At 41.2% G+C, this 20,092-nt stretch overlaps 1 protein-coding gene and 1 pseudogene across 3 annotated transcripts in view; one reads left to right on the top strand and one right to left on the bottom strand.

Moving 5' to 3' along the window:
* Nucleotides 1-20,092, top strand: part of LOC147307576 (uncharacterized) — a 293,817-nt pseudogene that overhangs the window by 218,145 nt on the left and 55,580 nt on the right. The gene's annotated exons all lie outside the window — the stretch shown is intronic.
* On the bottom strand, nucleotides 1,936-6,247 carry LOC147307579 (uncharacterized). Of its 2 annotated transcripts, XM_086271804.1 has the most exons (4): nucleotides 5,981-6,247; nucleotides 4,446-4,853; nucleotides 3,883-3,967; nucleotides 3,120-3,255 (listed from the first exon to the last, which is right to left on the bottom strand). In XM_086271804.1, the coding sequence occupies exons 1-3, from the start codon at nucleotides 6,150-6,152 to the stop codon at nucleotides 3,924-3,926; spliced, it is 624 nt and encodes a 207-aa protein (XP_086127930.1). In that variant the 5' UTR covers nucleotides 6,153-6,247; the 3' UTR covers nucleotides 3,120-3,255; nucleotides 3,883-3,923. The 2 variants fall into 2 exon arrangements, with proteins under 2 accessions (XP_086127929.1, XP_086127930.1); XM_086271803.1 differs by lacking the exon at nucleotides 3,883-3,967 and having other exon boundaries at nucleotides 1,936-3,255.

Here is a 20,092-nt window from a genome sequence, read left to right as displayed (position 1 = left end):
CCTCACACTGGTACCGGTCCGTGAGTCGTTTGGTACCGGGCTGTGAGAGTTGAGGCTCAGGTGTGAAATGTATGGCTTTCAGGGTTTTTATCGGTTTTCAGCGTTATTTTGTTATCGTTTTTATCGTTTTTCTTGGGTCTTTTCACGTGTGTTATGAATAAATCTTTTTTTCGGTACTAGTTGTATTTTGTTGTATTTATCCGCGACACCTTAAAGGCCGGTCCGTGAAAATATTGTCGGGCATAAACCGGTCCGTGGCGCAAAAAAGGTTGGAGACCGCTGGCGTAAAATATTTCTACACAATATGAATATTTTTCCACATGCTTTACATTCATGTTTGTCACCTGTCTGAGTTCGTGTGTGTACTGACAACTAACTCCTACATTGAATGTTTTTCCGTGGGTTTCACAATGATATGGTTTCTCTCCTGTGTGCGTTCTCATGTGGACAGTCAAAGTACTGTTGTGAGTAAAATGTTTCTCACATTCTTTACAAGAGCAAGACTTCTTTCATGTGCGGATTCTGTGAAATTTATTCATTTGTAACCTTTTCACATTTTAAAGACTTTTTACTTGCACCAGAGTCACACTGACTCTTTGATAGAAGAGAGTCTTTTACATTTTTGCTGTGATGTCAGTTTATGTGAAGTCTCTTCTTTGACTTTGACTCTGAATTTTTAGATGATCCCAAATCTTTATTCTTTCTTTCCTGATCTTTTCTCTCAGCTACGGCAGAGCTGTGAGAGAGGAGCTACTCCTATTATGGTCTATGATCTCTTTCCTAATAAGCAGCAGTCACCATAAAGGTATCAGTCTCTTCAAATGCAAGTTGCTCGCCGTCCCGACTGCTGCAGAGTTCCTCATCTTCCTCTTTAATCTGTGGAGCTTCTGGTTCCTCCTGCTCCAGACTGGAGCTCCTCTCCTGGTTCCAGAGCTTCTGCTCAGGGAGAACCTCCTCCTGCTCCTTCATACAGATGTGCTGCTGTGGGACGCCTGGAGGAACAAAAGGAAACAAGAAGAGTAGAGTAACACACAGAGGTAAAGACAGAAATAACCTCACAGACTGACCTGAAACTGTTTCTGACTTCACCCACTGATGTTGAACTCAACCAATGAGATGATTTCTGTCTGCACAAGTCAAAGCACAACCAGCCTGATGTTGGACTGCAGTGGACTCTCCACTTCTGAGAGTCCATATTCATGGAGCCATAGTGCCAGATATTTAATCTCAAACATCTTAAGGGCCGAGCTCAAGTGGCTGTATAATGACAGCATTCAGGTGGGAGGAGTCTGAGGAACAGACATAGACCCCTGTGTAACAGTTTTCAACAAAGTTCAGGTGTACAAAAACCAAAATGATGGAGGTAAAGGGGTAAAAATGTTTCTCTAACACACAATCTGAAAGAAACTATTGAATGAAATAAGTAATGACAGGTGGGCTTTACTTTAATAACAGATTCAATTTATTTAATGCATGCAGAAGGCTAACAGCAATAATCTATAAAAATCTATTCAAACATTATAAAGGTAAAATTGAAGTAAACCCTTATCTTCATTTATCCCTATTCCATCTTATTCTACTCTGCTTAAAACCCTCTTTGACCTTTTAAAGCGATGCTGAATGAAAGTTGAGCTCAAACCAGCCTTCCTCAGCTCTGGCAGGTCCCCCTGATGCAGGAAAAACATCTTTGCCTCACACTGTGCTCTCAAGCAGAGAAACATATGTGCAGCTATAGGAACGAGGTCTTTGCTGAAGGCTGGAGGAGTCCAAGGGAAACAATCATCCCCTTGAAACTTTCTACTTTATTATTGTCATTAGTTACTGCTATGCAGATAAAACACAACAAAACAAAGTCAGTCTAAATGAACTAAATAACCAAAGATATTATGAACCAAATAAAGTGAATAGCTTCAAATATAAAAAACAAAATAAAAAAAACGTCAACATTTTCTATTTATTAAAAAACAAATACCTCGAATGCAGTTTTACATCACAAGACACCAACCAGCAACAGTCATTGGTTATCCATTAATAGACAGCAAATACAAAACTTAATATACAAATTGAGTTTCAAACCCCCTGTAAATAAAGACTATATCAATAAATAAAACCAAACTAAAATTCATTTTTTAAGAGTCACCATATTTTCACTGAAGAATTAGATGAGAACAGATTAGATGAAACTCTGCTTTATACATAATAATCATGCAATAAATGATGCTTGTCGGAACACAGTCTAAAGATATTTGAACTCTGAAAGCTCTCCTGTAAACACGTATAAGTCCGCCAATCTTCTTTCACGCTTGGCTTCTCTCCACATGTTTCAAGACTACAATTTCTGAAAATGATACGCTTGATACAACGGTGTGAGTTCTTCTATGTCCAAACAGACACTTCTGGATGTGAACATTCTTCCGCATTTTGTACAACATTATGGTTTCTCACCTGTGTGAGTTTTCATGTGACGCCACAAATGACTGTTATATGTGAACATTTTCCCGCATGTTTTGCAATGATACGGTTTCTCACCAGTGTGCGTTCTTATGTGCCCGAACAGCTGACTTCTGTATGTGAACATTTTCCCGCATGTTTTACAACAATATGGTTTCTCACCTGTGTGTGTTCTTATGTGCACTGATAAATGACTGCTACATGTGAATATTTTCCTGCACGTTTTACAATGATACGGCTTTTCACCTGTGTGCGTTCTCATGTGTATAGTCAAACTACCCCTCTGTGTGAAACTTTTCCCACATGTTTTACAAGAATATGGTTTCTCACCTGTATGGGTAGTCTTATGGCTTTTAAGAGATGATGACACATAAAAACCTTTCCCACATGTTTCACAAGAATACGGCTTCTCACCTGTGTGGATTCTGTGATGTTGATTCATGTTGTACTTATTCTTAAAGGATTTTCCACAAAAATCACACGTTAAGGACTTTTTACCTGTGTCAGAGTTACACCGACTCTCTGAGTTACTATTTGTCCCTGAATCTAAATTCCAGCTTCCTTCATGATTTTGGCTCTCATTTATAGGACAGTTGTGATAAAGAAGCTGGTTAGTGTTTGCTTCTGGGTCATTGTGGTCTTCTTCCTCAGCAGCAGTCACCACAAAGGTATCAGTCTCCCCCTTCAGTCCAAGCTGCTCTCCCTCTGGTTCCTCCTGGTCCACACTGGAGCTCCTTTTCTGCTTCCAGAGCTGCTGTTCAGGGAGAACCTCCTCCTCCTCACAGACAGGCTGCTGTGGGACGTCTGGAAGGACAAAAGGACACGAGAAAAAGAAAAGTGATGTGATAATAGAAAAACATCCCCGAGAAAACACATTGTCAAAATAAGACTTTTACAGAGAAAATAAGTGTCATCCACAAAGGCTGCTACTCCAGAAATCAACAGAGGAAGAGAGAGGTTAAATGGCAAGGTAGAAAAGCTGCAGGCAGTGAACATATACTGAATGAATAAATGATCAGTATGACACGACAAACCAACTTTCTAACAGTAACAAAATAAAAAGATTGTGTTTGTGTCGTTTTTATGGCATTCATGCAGGTTTTTGTCTTTTAGTCGATTCTTTAAAGAACTTTCAGTTTGAATACATTTCCAGTACATTTAAATAAATGTTTATATTTTGCATGTGTATTTTAAAAATGTCAGTTGGTAAAAATTTACAGACGAGTGAGATAAATAAAAGTGTAATACTGTGCAAAAGTCTAAAGCTATCCTTCATTTATGTTTTGCCTGGAAAATGAGGAAATGATGTAGCAAGTTAATGAAACGGCAGATTTATTGAAATGTGTGCAAAACCAAATGCATTATACAGTATACAAAGCAAAGGTTTGTACAATTTTAAATATTTGGTATTGATTGATGTGGTTTGGCTACCTTTAATCTTCACCACAGACTGAACAGTTTGGCAGCTTTTGTCATTTATTCAGGTAGTGTTGAAAAAAAGAGTTCTCCAGGGTTCCTGAAAAAGATTTAGAGATATTCTTTGGATATTGACTGAATTTTGTTTTGTTGCCTGTCAAAACCCTACACTTCTTGAACAATGTTGAGGTCTGAGTTCCAGGGAGACTGATCCATGACTCATAGAAAAAACACACAGTAAAGCACCATCTAGATGACCTTCCGATGCATCATCTGACTGTTTGTGATCATGCTCAGACTGAAAATGAAGCCATTTCCAGTGTACGGTGTATTGTACGGTGGATTAAATCTGCATGTACTTTTCCGCATTTATAATTCCTTCAGTTTTAATATGAGCTCCAACACTGGCTGAAATGCAGCGCAAACCATGACAGCACCTCCACCGTGTTCAACAGAAGGCTGCAGACGCCGACTGTTAGACCTCTCTCCTGACCTCCTTCAAACATGTTGATCATGATTCAGATTCATAACTTACATGAGTCCCATTCATGTGTGACTTCATTCAGACTTTTACATACCTGTAATGTGAAGCTGTATTTCGGGTTTCCAGCTGACATCCATGAGTCTGTGCTGATGGTCGTTCTCTTCCTCGTACAGGATAGAATTATTAATAACTTCAAATATTTCTTTAGATTTGGACTGAAGAAACGTAAAAGTGTCAGAGCTGTGAGAGGGGAGCTGGTCAGTGTTTGCTTCTGGTTCACTGTGCTCTCCTTCCTCAGCAGCAGTCACCATGAAGGTATCCGTCTCCTCCTTCAGTCCCAGCTGCTCTCCCTCCTGACTGCTGCACAGTTCCTCCTGTTCCTCTTTAATCTGTGGAGCTTCTGGTTCCTCCTGCTCCACACTGGAGCTCCTCTCCTGGTTCCAGAGCTGCTGCTCAGGGAGAACCTCCTCCTCCTCCTTACAGACGTGCTGCTGTGGGTCGTCTGGAGGAAAAAAAAGGACACAAGAAGAAGAAAAGTGATGATGTTAGACGTTGGACTCATTTTTTAAAATCAGCTTCGCTCCTCAGAATCTCAAGAGGTTGTGAGCAGAGCCGATTATACCCAGAGTTACATAAAAGTAATGGCTGACTTTTGTATTTGTGCATTCGCGACTGCTGAATTATTGCAGATGAGGCGGGTCCATAGTGGAAGTTAATGTCAGCTGCTCTGGAACATGAAAGCTCGTCCCCTGAGCAGTAAAAGCAGCTTAAAAACTATCAGCAGCTCCATTCAGAAGAGCTGCTGTTAACCAAAGTGCTTCTGCAGGTTTGAAGTCAGCTGGCAGACATTTTTAACCAAATCATCATTTTGCAACATTTCCTGTAGATACACTGACACTGACAGAGATCTGGAGAAACTGTTGATTGTTTCTGTTTCATTTGCTGAAGTCTTTAACTCCTTAACACCTGGTGTATCATATTTGTGAGTCTTTGTGAGTTTTTGAGACTTACATCATCAGTGGGTTTCTCTCCACTGAAAATCCTAAATTAATTAAAAATAAATAAATAATAAAAATGCAACCAATGCATTGAAAAAAACCAGCTGTAACAAATATGACACAAATTAAAGTTCATATATGAATTTTTATTGTCAGAAGCTTCACACTAGCCAGCGCTGCAGTTCCATTTTAAGACACTGATAAGCTCTAAACTCATAATTTCATACGTGCGTCATGTTCTCAGTTTATCGCTGATATAAACAGCACATGCTCACAGCCTGATGGCAACAAATGACACCAGCCAGCTTCTCCAATAGACTCTGAGCCCTGTTTTTACATCTATCAGTTTTAAAGTTCAAGCTGTCTGAAGGTAAACACACTGATCACAGATAAGAAGCAGCTGAGCTGCATCTCACTGAGCAGCTGCTCGGATTTAACTGTCATTAAAGACAAACTCAGAGTCCATCAGCTCAGAGTTATTTACACACACACACACACACACACACACACACACACACACACACACACACACACCGGCTCGGTGAAAATGATGCATTCAGGTTTTTCTACCTCACAATCAGAAACGTCCCGCAGAGCTGTGATCAGGATCCTCCCTCAGAGGGACACTCACCTGTCCTGTGCAGCTTGATTTGGGGTTTCCAGGTGATATCCAGCAGTCTGCGCTGACGGTCGATCTCTTCCTCGTACTGGACGATCGTTTTTTCAAACTCCAAGAATATTTGTTCAGCAGCAGCAGTTAGTCGCTCGTTGATGAACTCTCTCAGATACTGAACTGAAGGCATCGTTGCTGCCGCGGCTCACACACTCAGCTCACACACTTCGTGCTCAGACACACGGGAGGAAAGCTAACGGTTCTTCCGCCTTTTCTTTGTTTACTTCCGCCTGGTGTCACAATGTGAAGTTCCGTCAGTTGAAGGCAGATATTAGTGGTTGGAAAACAGGGAAATAGTGCATTAGCGCCATCTGCTGGTGGGAAGTGTGAACGAGCGCGTCACTGAGAAAAAGAACTGATTCTGTTTAACAGGACCTGAAAGTTTCGCTGTCAGCGACTTTAATGAGGTTTGGGGTCAGTCTGCAGCTCTCAGCCGCATGTTTCTGACAGCCTGGTGTAAGATGATGCTTGGTTTCCTCACCGCTGTCACATGTCCTTGTGTCCTGTTTCCTGTTATGAACCATGTGCTGTTTAAACCAGAGCATCCAAATCAACGTGCTGATGTCCTCTCTCTCCTGCTTTCCTCTGAGTCCTGTAACACCGTCATCCTTCTTTTTCCTCCGCCCACTGCTTTTCCAACGTTTCCACCATTTCTGCTTTATCATGCTCTTTATTTCTGCCTCGCTCATGTCGATGCTGAAGTATTTACTACACATCCATAAGACTCACAGCACCGATCAACCTAACCAAGTCCACAGTCACATCCAACGCATAAACACATAAAACATCAAAGTTGCCTCAAAGAGCAAAGACCCTGCAATATTATAAAGAAACCAACAATCCGACGACCCAGTGCCCACTCGCCCAAATCCATGTCGTGATCATTATCTACCCAAGACACCGCTCCAGTCCAACCACCCACCAGAAACCCAAAGAAACAAGTTCTGTTTGTGACCATTTATATTTTCTTTCATTGCTCTTCTCGTGGGAGCTCAGTGATGGAGAACATTTGGCTCGTTGTGCACACAGTGCAAAGCGCTCCATCCTCCCTCCTCACAGTGATTCAACTGCTGCTCACAGTCTGTGAACCAGGAGGAAGAGGAAGTGAGAGAAGTGAGACTCAAAGAGGAGACAGAGGGCGACATCATCCAGTAGGCGGGGCTCTCCTTCTGCACTGTGTTCAACCATTGTGTCAATAATAAGTGCTGCTGTGAAGAGAACAATTCTCAGACTGAATGTTGAACATCAGCTAGTTTCTCCTGTTGATTTAAACCTTGTTGTACAGATGGAACATTGGCTGTGGATTATTCTTGCTGCTCTTTTCTTTGGTGAGATACAAACATCAACATGTTTCCTCTGCTTAAATAAATGTGTGAGTCTGATTAATGGTGAGTTTTTAATCATGTTTATTGATCCATCTCTTCCTCTGCATGTTCTGTTCTTCCTCAGAGTGTAAAGGAGAAGACAAAGTGATCCAGGAACAAGGAGATGTCATTGCTGCTGAAGGAGACACAGTTACACTTGGATGTAGATATGAAACAACAGACAATTTCCCCAGATTGTTCTGGTACAAACAAAAAGTAGGAAGCTTTCCAGAGTTTGTACTACGACGCTTCTCTGGATCAACAGAACATGAAGACTCTGAGAGGAGCAGATTTACGGCTACGCTACAAGAAAAGTCAGTTCCTCTGAAGATCCAGAAGCTTCAGCTGTCTGACTCTGCTGTGTACTACTGTGCTCTGCAGCCCACAGTGACAGGAAACAGCAAAACTCTGTACAAAAACCTTTGGAGCAAAGACAACAGAATACTCCACAACATCCACTAGAGGGAGCCACACACTGTTAAACCTCTGTGTGGATATCTCTAAAAGTTGATTCTGTTCATCTGTTCGTAGCGTTTTGTGGGAGAAACGTTTCATCATCATCATCATCAGGTGACTTCTTCAGTCTCAGCTGACTGCAGGTTTCAATCTTATAAACAGTCTGTGTGGATACAGACTGGATTCATTTCACTTATGAAGCAAAATATAAGAAATAACATTGATGTTGATGGAAACTCACATCAACCACCCCTAATTATTATCATTATTTAAAGACAATAATGGCAACTAATTGAACTGATCTATTTACATCATAATGTCTTCCTAAATGTAAGAAAATTACAATAATAGTAAATAATATATTAAATTCAATTTAAATATTCGAAATTGTTGTCAATAAAGAAAACTGATACCTTCATGGTGTCTGCTGCTTTCTTCTCCCACTGAAACGCTACAGATGAACAGAATCAACCTTGTGGGATTTCCTTACCTGAATATTCGCCCGTGCATCAACACGTCTTTAAGAAAGAAGCTGTTGTGTTGTCCTGTCAGACTGTAACGATGAGCGAGTGGACTGAGCACTCGGGCTGGGCTGTTAGACCACCACAGGCCACACATAGCCCACTGTGATCTTAAGTGGGTCAGACCGGTGAAACTTTCTCTCAGTGCAAAGAAGTTACATATTTAACTGTTTTTCTACATGATGTTTGCTGGACGTTGACACTGTTTTTACACAGTCATTTACAGTAAGTAAAGGTTTAATCCTTTAACAGCTGAAATGATTTAAGGCTGCCATTGGTCATTAGGCAGGATCATGATTTTGTTGCTTGAGCTGCCGTTACTTATCCATGGCGTTATATACAGTGGGGCAAAAATCAGCCACGGATTGTGCAAGTTCCCCCACTTAAAATGATGACAGAGGTCAGTAATTTGCACCAGAGGTACACTTCAACTGTGAGAGACAGAATGTGAAAAAAAAATCCATGAATTCACATGGTAGGATTTGTAAAGAATTTATTGGTAAATCAGGGTGGAAAATAAGTATTTGGTCACCTCAAACAAGGAAAATCTCTGGCTCTCACAGACCTGTAACGTCTTCTGTAAGAAGCTTTTCTGTCCCCCACTCGTTACCTGTATGAATGGCACCTGTTTGAACTCATCATCTGTATAAAAGACACCTGTCCACAGCCTCAAACAGTCAGACTCCAAACTCCGCCATGGCCAAGACCAAAGAGCTTTCGAAGGACACCAGGAAAAGTATTGTAGACCTGCACCAGACTGGGAAGAGTGAATCTACAATAGGCAAGCAGCTTGGTGTGAAGAAATCCACTGTGGGAGCAATCATCAGAAAATGGAAGACATACAAGACCACTGATAATCTCCCTCGATCTGGGGCTCCACGCAAGATCTCATCCCGTGGGGTCAAAATGATCATGAGAACGGTGAGCAAAGATCCCAGAACCACACGGGGGGACCTGGTGACCTGCAGAGAGCTGGGACCAAAGTAACAAAGGTCACCATCAGTAACACACTACAACGGCAGGGAATCAAATCCCGCAGTGCCAGACGTGTTCCGCTGCTGAAGCCAGTGCATGTCCAGGCCCGTCTGAAGTTTGCCAGAGAGCACATGGATGATACAGCAGAGGATTGGGAGAATGTCATGTGGTCAGATGAAACCAAAGTAGAACTTTTTGGTATAAACTCAACTCGTCGTGTTTGGAGGAAGAAGAATACTGAGTTGCATCCCAAGAACACCATACCTACTGTGAAGCATGGGGGTGGAAACATCATGCTATGGGGCTGTTTTTCTGCCAAGGGGACAGGACGACTGATCCGTGTTAAGGACAGAATGAATGGGGCCATGTATCGTGAGATTTTGAGCCCAAACCTCCTTCCATCAGTGAGAACTTTGAAGATGAAACGAGGCTGGGTCTTCCAACATGACAATGATCCAAAACACACCGCCCGGGCAACAAAGGAGTGGCTCCGTAAGAAGCATTTGAAAGTCCTGGAGTGGCCTAGCCAGTCTCCAGACCTCAACCCCATAGAAAATCTGTGGCGGGAGTTGAAAGTCCGTGTTGCTCGGCGACAGCCCCAAAACATCACTGCTCTCGAGAAGATCTGCATGGAGGAATGGGCCAAAATACCAGCTACTGTGTGTGCAAACCTGGTAAAGACCTATAGTAAACATTTGACCTCTGTTATTGCCAACAAAGGTTATGTTACAAAGTATTGAGTTGTATTTTTGTTATTGACCAAATACTTATTTTCCACCCTGATTTACCAATAAATTCTTTACAAATCCTACCATGTGGATTCATGGATTTTTTTTTTTTCACATTCTGTCTCTCACAGTTGAAGTGTACCTCTGGTGCAAATTACTGACCTCTGTCATCATTTTAGGTGGGGGAACTTGCACAATCGGTGGCTGACTAAATACTTTTTTGCCCCACTGTATGTGTGTGGAAATAAACACCCCCTGCTTCCACCGTACTCGGTCTCACTGTAAATCCATTGGCAAAAGGCCGCCTTGACAAAGGCTCCCACGTACAGACATACGTCAGTTAATAACTGACATTTGAAATGATCTCGTAGGCCTAATGTGACGTGTCTGTGCGTTTCTACAAATCAAGACAACTAATCTGAGAGAAATAAGTCAAAACTTTCTGTTCATGTGAGGCTCACTGCTCACATCACACTTTTATTATTAGTGTTTCATGTGCATCGGTATACTGAACAAAACTTCTGTAAGCAAATGTGACGTGTGGAAGATTTTTACAAAGTCCAAGCTGCACTGCAAGACTGCAGGCAGCAAGAGTTAGTCGTTAGTAATTCATCGGCCTTTTTAAAAGAAGCAACAACAAGTCCTGCAGCAGCTTTGGAAGGAACACATGGATGATGTAAGATTTTCATGTTTTAATCATTTTTATTCAAAAGAGCAAATTTTCTTTGTTGCACATAATGGAAAAGTTTTCAAAACAGTTGAAACCTTCATCATCCCAACTAGCATTTGTTGGGATGATGAAGCAACCAGCAACTCTGGTTATAAAGTGTGTGAAGCACAGGAGGAGGAGTGACTGAGAGCAGAGAGGAGGAGCAGAGATTCAGGGAGGAGCTGAGCTGTTACTGAACTATAGAAGAGAGAAAAACCTCCACATTCAACAGAGTTCAACACAAAACAAACTTTATGTTCCTCAACATGCTGTCATTACATCACTGTGTGTTTCCTCTGATTCTTCTCACTCTCACAGGTCTGCTCACCTACACAGGAAACTATGTTCAATTAAATGATTCATTAACGTCAATTATTGATTGAAAACGTTCTCTCTTCCTTCAGGTGTCACATGTGATCAGCTCACTCCAGTCAAAGATGAAGAGTCCAGCGTAGAAGGCAGCACAGTTACTCTGACCTACACTTACAAAGTGTCACCTTCTGATTATTTCTTCTGGTATCGACAACATCCAGGAAAACCTCCAGAGTTCCTGATCTCACACTCACCTTCAGGAACAGTAGGAGAAGAAAAAGTTCCTGGACTGAAGATTCAAGTGAAGGGAACAGAAATCAAGATGAACATCTCCTCTGCTGCAGTGTCTGACTCTGCTGTGTACTACTGTGCTCTGCAGCCCACAGTGACAGGAAACAGCAAAACTCTGTACAAAAACCTTTGGAGCAAAGACAACAGAATACTCCACAACATCCACTAGAGGGAGCCACACACTGTTAAACCTCTGATTCTTGTGTCATTGGACTGATGACAAAGACAACAGAGAAATGAAGCAGTAAAGATCAGAGACAGAGACAGAGCTGCTGTGGAAGCACAAAACTATTTGATTGGCTGAGCTATTAAACTGTCCCCGCCCACTGAAGTTGAGCTCATCCAATGACATTATTTGTTGGTCATTGTGCTGCAGTGGAAGAACATTGTTCATGTGCTGTCTGTCTGGCTTTAATAACTCCAAAGACATGTTGCTGCACCTCTTTTTGCTTCTATCTCACATTATAGGTGAGTTTAAGAACAGGGATTAAAGTTTAGTTGAAGCTGCTGCATTAAGCAGATATACAGACTGCATTTCACTACTTTTCTTCTTTCTTTTTCCAGGACTAACAGCTGGAGACTCAATCACTCCTCAACAACCTGAAGTCACTGAAACAGAAGGAGAATCTGTCACACTCACATGTAGCTATGAGATAAGTGGCACCCCTTATGTTTACTGGTACAAACATCATTCTGACCTTCAGGCTCCGCAGTTTATACTCTGGAAAGAAGCAAGAGGATCCACAACTCAGTATATTCCTGATAAACGATATGGATCAGAAACATCAGATCGATCAACTAATCTGAGCATAGCAGCCCTAACCCTGGCAGACACAGCTCTCTACTACTGTGCTCTAGAAACACAGTGATACAAAGTGTAGAAGAGGCTGTACAAAAACCTGAACACAGATATCTGACTACTCTTCAAAGAGGAGGGAAGTGGTATTCAAAGCACAGCTTCATATCAGATGGATTCTGCTAATTCCTGTTTTATCAGAGTCACTGTGGTTACAGCTGCTAATGAAACACTGTGGGAGGATTCACATGAGCAGCAAATCCACATCAACCACAAACCAACTGCAGGAACGTTCAAGCACAATAAAAACTGTCAAACATCAAAAGCTGCTCATTTACACTATTTTATATTTAGTGGATGAGGACATGCAGAAATGCAGCAGAAGCAAAATAAACAGAGTAACAGAGGTTTATCTCTTTAAGGTAAAATCTCTCACATGAAGCTAAAAGTCCAACCATGTTAGGATGCCTGGGTTGTTGACCCAGGGTTTTTGAGTTTATTATTATTATTATTATTATTATTATTTTTTTTTATAATTTCTAGTCTTTGGTTTCTTTGAGTTCTGTCTTATGGTTTATGTCTCTGTCTTCTCTAGCTGCTCTGTCTCCCCTGTCAGCTGTATCCCCTTGTCTAGTTCGCGTCTCTGTGTATCCTTAGTTGTTATATCCCCGTGTCCAGTCAGTGTCTGTGTCTGCCCTGGTCCCACGTCTCTGTTCCCTCTGTTGCAGTGCGTGCGAGTCAGTGTCTTTAGTTCAGTCTGTATCATGTTTCCTGTTTTATTTTGAAGGTCCTTGTCTTATGTTAATGTATCTGGTTTTGCTTCCCCTGTCTCGTTAGGCCTGATTTGCCCCAGCTGTGTTTCCCTCCTGTTACCCATTCCCTGATTGCTCCCTCTGTGTATTTAAGCCCTGTGTTTCTCTGTGTCGCGATCTACCGTTTACCTAGCTGTGTGTTCTGTCAGTCCTCTGGTTTAAGTTTATTTTGATTTTTCCAGTTATGTTATATTTTGAGTTTTACATTAAAGCTGTTTTGAGTTCACGACTGTCTCCGGAGTCTGCACCTTGGGTCCTATTCCTGTCTGCACACAGCCTACACATAACAAACCAGGAAGACCATCTCATGCTTGTTCCATTTATTCTCTTTGAACTCATCACATCAGATGATGATGCTCTCCTTCAGATTTTCTAGTCACGAGTTTCATCAACATCACATCCAGACATTATAAAATCACCAGTATTTTGATTCCAACTGTTGGTAAAAACTGATCTCATATGAAACTGTAGACTGCCCCACATGGTGAGCTATACACACGTCCTCATATTAACAACTAAAAAGGTTTTTATTGTTATTTTCTGCAGATAAAAAAATCCTTCCAGTGCTGAGCTCTTACAGGAGTAAAGGTCTCTGTAACACAGTTAAAGAAGTCAGCTCCCACAAAGCTGCAAACTAACAGGAAAGAAAACTGTTGAGAAATCTGCACGAGTTCTGTTCATAAAGAGCTTTTTGTGGAGACGAACAACATTCAGCTGGAAATGACACAAAATCAGAATCAAGTCCAGTGTTGATGCTGGCTGGTTTACACGTGTACTTCTGCTGTTTAATACATGAGTGAGATTATTCTACAGTCTGCTAAATATTTCAAATATTCAAAGCTCTTTATTTACAGGCTCCACAGAAACCAGGGCCAAGCCTATCCAGAAGAAGCAGCCTTTGGAGGAGGAGCTACAGCAGTGAACATGAACGGCTTCATTTAGGAGCTGAAGAGCTGCTGTGTTCTCTCTATTGTTCATTCAGTCCAAGAGAAAATCATGTTGCTGCTTTTCATTTGGATGATGATAGTCTCCTTTCAGACTGGTGAGTCATCAAAAGATGGAGTGAGATGTAAAAGGAGATGATGGGCATGAAAATATCTGGATGTTGTTTGAATTGATTCACTTTTTATAAACTAAGTTTAAAGATGCAGAAACATGATGGTGAAATATGTCTTTGTTGTTTTCAGGATCCTCTGAGGATTTACTGACACCATCTAAAGATGTAGTGACGAGTTTGGAAGGAGGCACTGTGACTCTCTCCTGCAACTATTCAGGCTCTGACACTTACTTCTTCTGGTACAAACAGAAACCTAATTCACATCCAGACTTTCTCATCGCCTACTATTCAAAGCAAACAGAAAAGCTGAAGTTTATACATGACAAAGAAAAACAGGAGTTTCATCTGGAGATCTCCTCTGCTGCAGTGTCTGACTCTGCTGTGTACTACTGTGCTCTGCAGCCCACAGTGACAGGAAACAGCAAAACTCTGTACAAAAACCTTTGGAGCAAAGACAACAGAATACTCCACAACATCCACTAGAGGGAGCCACACACTGTTAAACCATTCTATTTTGAGAGGATGCAGCAGGGGTCAGCAACCCTAGGCACGCGTGCCGAAAGGTTAACTGATGGCACGACCATAGCTGGACTGGCCATCGGGCATTTGCTCGGTGGCCGATGATTTTTTTTTCTTTGTAACGGTATAAACAATGAAAGGTGGTGGATTGGCCAGATGCTGGCCGGTGTGTAAAAATAACTCAGTTGTTTGGTGGTGGCTGTGTTGGAGCTTCCACAGATTCAGTAACAAGTGGTGGAGGCCAGCAGGTGGATGAGGGAAGGGGAGGCAGGAGGAGGAGAGACCCGAGGCAGACGCCGGTCCCAGTGACAGGTGAACTGAACTTCAGGTAAGAAGTTATGACCTGCAGTCTATCTGGGTCAGATATAAACCAAGTTTAGGTGGAGTTTATTTTCTTTTCTTTTTGTCCCGTTTGGATCTTTAGCCATCAGAATTGTTGTCTTAAGGCCAAGAAAGATGCCAAGTGGATCATCATGGCCTTGCCATATTGGTCCATTTGATTGACCTTTATTATAATTATGAATTTATTTTATTTTCAGTTGCTACAAACGGGATAGGACAGGGAGAAAGAATGAAAGAAAGAGAGGGAGAGAAAGAAAACCAAAGGGGAGAAGAGACGGTGAGAAGGGGGGGAAGAAAGAAAGAAAAACAAAACACCTGGATCACCTGTATGGAGAAAAAAAAACAGAAGAGAAAGTAAACAACAAAGAGCAACATAATAAATGGAGTTTATGTTCGTTGTGCTGAGTTTTTACAGTCAGTTACAATAACTCGTACTGTGTACTAGCTAGCATGACGGAGTCTCTATACAGCTGGGTGGGTGCTATGATGTTACTGATAGTGAACTTTATTTAATTCATTAGGTTCATTAGTAGAGTTGCCAACTGTCCCGCAAAAATAAAGTGGTTCTACATAGTGTGTAACTGTTAATATAGAGCGTTATTAAATCTATTGCTAATGCAATCATATGGCCCGTTGACTTCTGAGGAAAATTTAAACAGCACTCGTCATCAGAAAGGTTGCCGACCCCTGGGATGCAGACTACATTTATTTCATCGTATTGTTACGGTGGCCCTGAGAGGCCAAAAGGACAACTTAAGAAAACATCAGCAATAATAAAAAGACTGCAAAAGTACACAAAACACAACGGAAATAGGAAAAATGGAAATACAAAAAATCTGATTTCCAAAAGCACAAGGGAAGTGTTTTTTTAGGGAGACAATAACCCGTCGCAGTAGCAGGAACCAAAATATGATAGGTTTGTTTGTTTTAATCTCATGATTCATTTAATACTGACGACGGATTGTTAGGTTAACACACTTACCTCTCATCTTTTCTTTGTTGTCACAGATCCAGAGTACATAAATATGTTGTAAGTGTAAGTGAAACAGCTGACTCAAGAGAGTAATTAAATGTTCCCAGAATTACATTTATCTATGATTGTTAACTATTTTTATTTATCTTCTTCTTCCTAATATTTCCAGCAGATGTTGTTGTTGTTCATCTTAAGTAGGAATAGGTATCGTTTAGGTTTTATCTGATACCGGTGCCAAATCGGTACTTTAGAAACGGTGCCGGTGCTCAAACGGTGCTTAAAGAATGGAGAACACAAAATTGGTCCAAAAACCTCTCATGTTCAGCTGGTTTTTTGTAAACAGATAACAATGTTAGCCTTTTCTGCAGCTATGGGGCATATATGGCATCACTCTTGGCTGGAAGCAGTGCTTAAACAATGGAAAAAAACACAGACTTTGTCCAAAAACCTCTCATGTTTAGCTGTTTCCCACTTTTTCTTTGGTCATTTTAGCCTTTTTGGCCAGGGTGAAGGGAGCATCTGCCATCAAACAAGAGGACAGCCGCATGTAGCTATGATGATGTTTGCTAGTTCACCTTACATGCATTAATGTAATAACGTGGTTAGCCTACTCAGCGTAAATTACACACGAACATTAAGCAACTCACGCAGAGAAGAACGGCTGCTGCTGCATCATCATCCTCATCATTTCTGCTACACTGGCAGGGCTAGGGGCCAGGACTCTCCTCTTCGGGTTTTTGGGGGATGTTGCTAACTCCGGGTCCGATAACAGGCACCACACCCGCAGTAGATGTGCTCGGTGTGAGGTCTCGCAGCAAGCTATCAAATACGGCGCATTTCTGGGCTTTTAAAAAAACGCTATGCGTCGCCAGGTGTTTCATCGGATTTGAGGTGTTACCTCCTTTGACAGTATCACAGTATCAGCTTAAAGCACTTGTTGCTGCTGAGTTTGCATATTTTGCTGTGAAGTACAGCCAGACTTTTGCCCGCTTCGCCTTGGGCATTTTTAATCTGTAGCTCTGCTCTAAAAGAACGTACATACCTGGCCCCGCCTACTATCCTCGGAAACGTAAAATGATTGGCTAGAATCTAAAGTGTATCACAGCTCAGGAAAAAAAAGCACCGAAATAAAGCACCGAAACGTGCGCTGCTTTTCGGTCTGGTTACTACCGTTTATGTCAGAACCGGTGCCATCATGGCACCGGACACCGGTACCCATCCCTAATCTTAAGTTTAAGAAGTTTGTTTGGGACCCGGTGGCTTATATTGCCAACTGAGACTCAGCTCACCAAGTGAACCTGAAGAGGGGATGCAATGATTTTCTGTCTGTGAATTGTAAAATCTCTGCACCTGAAGTGTAACAAAATATGACGATTAAACTGTGAGTGTTAGGCTTTCAGGTTTGACGGAAACCTGATGCCAGTTCTTTTCTAAGCAGCTACATTAAGATTTAGAAAGGAACGTCTTTGAGAACTGACATCAAACTCTGTAGGCAAATACATAATTAAGCAGTGCAGGTATATGTATTAAATATTTAAAATGTTAGAAAACTTTAATAGTGTTACCAATAATGTTTTCTTTGTATTTTATTCATCTCTATTAAACAAGTTTCTGTGTTTTGGCCTGTTAGGCCAAGATTTCTTCTGGTGTACCACATGGTTCAATGTTAGGCCATCTCATCTTCTCCTTTACATGTGACATTAACATCATCTAGTAAACTCTGATAAAGTGTCAATAAAAGAATATTACAAATTCCATTACTTCCCTTTTTTCTTTCAACTGTATAATAAAGTAGAAGTTTTAAATGATCTTCTTATCTAATCTTTAAAATATTTCATGAGCTTCTCTGGATGACGACATCAGTTGAAAAGCTCAGGTTCTCTTTGGAATGAAAAAAGCAGAGAGATTTTCAGTCATTAACTTTCAATGATCTTTTTAAAAGTTACCTAAAAAAACATCAAAAGAATAAACAGATTTCTTATGTCATCTTTGTAGAACAAGTTTCTGCGAAGGATTGTCAGGATGGATTCAGTGAGAGTTCCTCAAGTGCATTCTTTACATGTTGTCCATCCAACCATTTTCCTCCACTTATGTGGGGCCGGATCACAGGGGCAGCAGCGTAAGCAGAGAAACCCAGACCTCCCTCTCCCTGGCCACCTCCTCCAGCTTGCCCAGCAGAACACCAAGGTGTTCCCAGGCCAGCCGACAGACCCAGCATTTCCTGAGTCTGTCCAGGGAACTCCTCCCGGTGGGACTGGAACACCTCACTCAGGAGAAATCCAGGAGGCATCCTTGTCAGATGCCCGAACCACCTTAACTGTCTCTTTTCGATGTGGAGGAGCAGCAGCTCTACTCTGTTGTTTTTCTGACAACAAATTGTGTTATTTTAAAAATCTGAATCTTTGGCAAGTTTGTTTATTATATGGGAGGTTTTTTTTAATTCCAGATTTTCCAGCAGCTCCACTTCAAAAACTTCAAAAACTGTTGAGAAGGTAATGGAAATTATTTCAGCCGTATATTAAACTGAAAAGAATACAAAAATAACAGCTTTTGGTTTTTAATTTTTTTCTAATAAACAAATAAATGTTAATTTTGAATTTGACGCCAGTAGTAATTTTTCAAACACTTAAGTAGGGCTATGCTTAGTGCAGTTTTTTTGTTTCATAATGAAGAACCAAATGGAGACATTAAAAGCATCAGAACAGACAAACACAAACTTACTAAATGAAGATGAGCTGGAATCAAATGTGCTGAACCGGCAGATTTTCATGAAACAAAATCAGAGACACAAAGAGATCAAAGTATAAACGTGACAGGTTTTTGTAATTTGAATTGCATATAGAGTTTAAATTATTATTTATTCAAGTCACTCGGTCTTCATTTTTAACAATATCCAAACGTTTTGGTGGCTGTATAATTGAGCTCCCACCTGAAAGTGAAGATGCTGCTACTAGTGTGTGAAGCAGGAGGAAGTGAGAGAAGTTCAAATCCAGATCAGAGAGGAGGAGGAGAGATTCAGGGAGGAGCTGAGCTGTTACTGAACTAGAAGAGAGAGAAACCTCCACATTCAACAGAGTTCAACACAAACCATAAACTTTACCTTCATTCAACATGTTGTCTTTGGACTATTTTGCACTTTCTTTACTGATTCTCACCATTCTAACAGGTACGTTACAATCTGTGTGTTTAAAGAAACACATTTGAATTGTGATGATTTATAAAAGAATAAAACATGTTTCTGTTCCTTTAGGTGTCAGCTGTGAAGATCTCACTCCAACCAACAAAGAAGTGTTCAGTGTAGAAGGCAGCACTGCTACTCTGTCCTATAGATACTCCAGAGAAGCAGCTGGAAATTATTATTTCTTCTGGTATCGACAATATCCAGGAAAACCACCAGAGTTCCTGATCTCTCACTTTGGAACAGGAGAGAAAATATCAGATCCAGTCCCTGGAATAACTTTTAATGTGAGTGGAGACAAAACACTGATGACTCTTCAGATCTCCTCTGCTGCAGTGTCTGACTCTGCTGTGTACTACTGTGCTCTGCAGCCCACAGTGACAGGAAACAGCAAAACTCTGTACAAAAACCTTTGGAGCAAAGACAACAGAATACTCCACAACATCCACTAGAGGGAGCCACACACTGTTAAACCTCTGATTCTTGTGTCATTGGACTGATGACAAAGACAACAGAGAAATGAAGCAGTAAAGATCAGAGACAGAGACAGAGCTGCTGTGGAAGCACAAAACTATTTGATTGGCTGAGCTATTAAACTGTCCCCGCCCACTGAAGTTGAGCTCATCCAATGACATTATTTGTTGGTCATTGTGCTGCAGTGGAAGAACATTGTTCATGTGCTGTCTGTCTGGCTTTAATAACTCCAAAGACATGTTGCTGCACCTCTTTTTGCTTCTATCTCACATTATAGGTGAGTTTAAGAACAGGGATTAAAGTTTAGTTGAAGCTGCTGCATTAAGCAGATATACAGACTGCATTTCACTACTTTTCTTCTTTCTTTTTCCAGGACTAACAGCTGGAGACTCAATCACTCCTCAACAAGCTGAAGTCACTAAAACAGAAGGAGAATCTGTCAAACTCACATGTAGCTATGAGACAACATCAGAGTATGTACGCCTTTACTGGTACAGACATGATTCTGACCTTCAGGCTCCTCAGTTTATACTCTGGAAAGAAGCAAGAGCAGTGAGTGGTGA

Source organism: Aulonocara sp. 'chitande type north' Nkhata Bay, linkage group LG18 (assembly GCF_057382095.1).
Source record: "Aulonocara sp. 'chitande type north' Nkhata Bay isolate Kocher_YH1m ecotype deep benthic linkage group LG18, A_spYH_male_GT1.1, whole genome shotgun sequence".
Classification (NCBI taxonomy): domain Eukaryota; kingdom Metazoa; phylum Chordata; class Actinopteri; order Cichliformes; family Cichlidae; genus Aulonocara; species Aulonocara sp. 'chitande type north' Nkhata Bay.
Note: the sequence above shows the minus strand (reverse complement) of the source record. Positions and strands in the feature narration are given on the sequence as shown.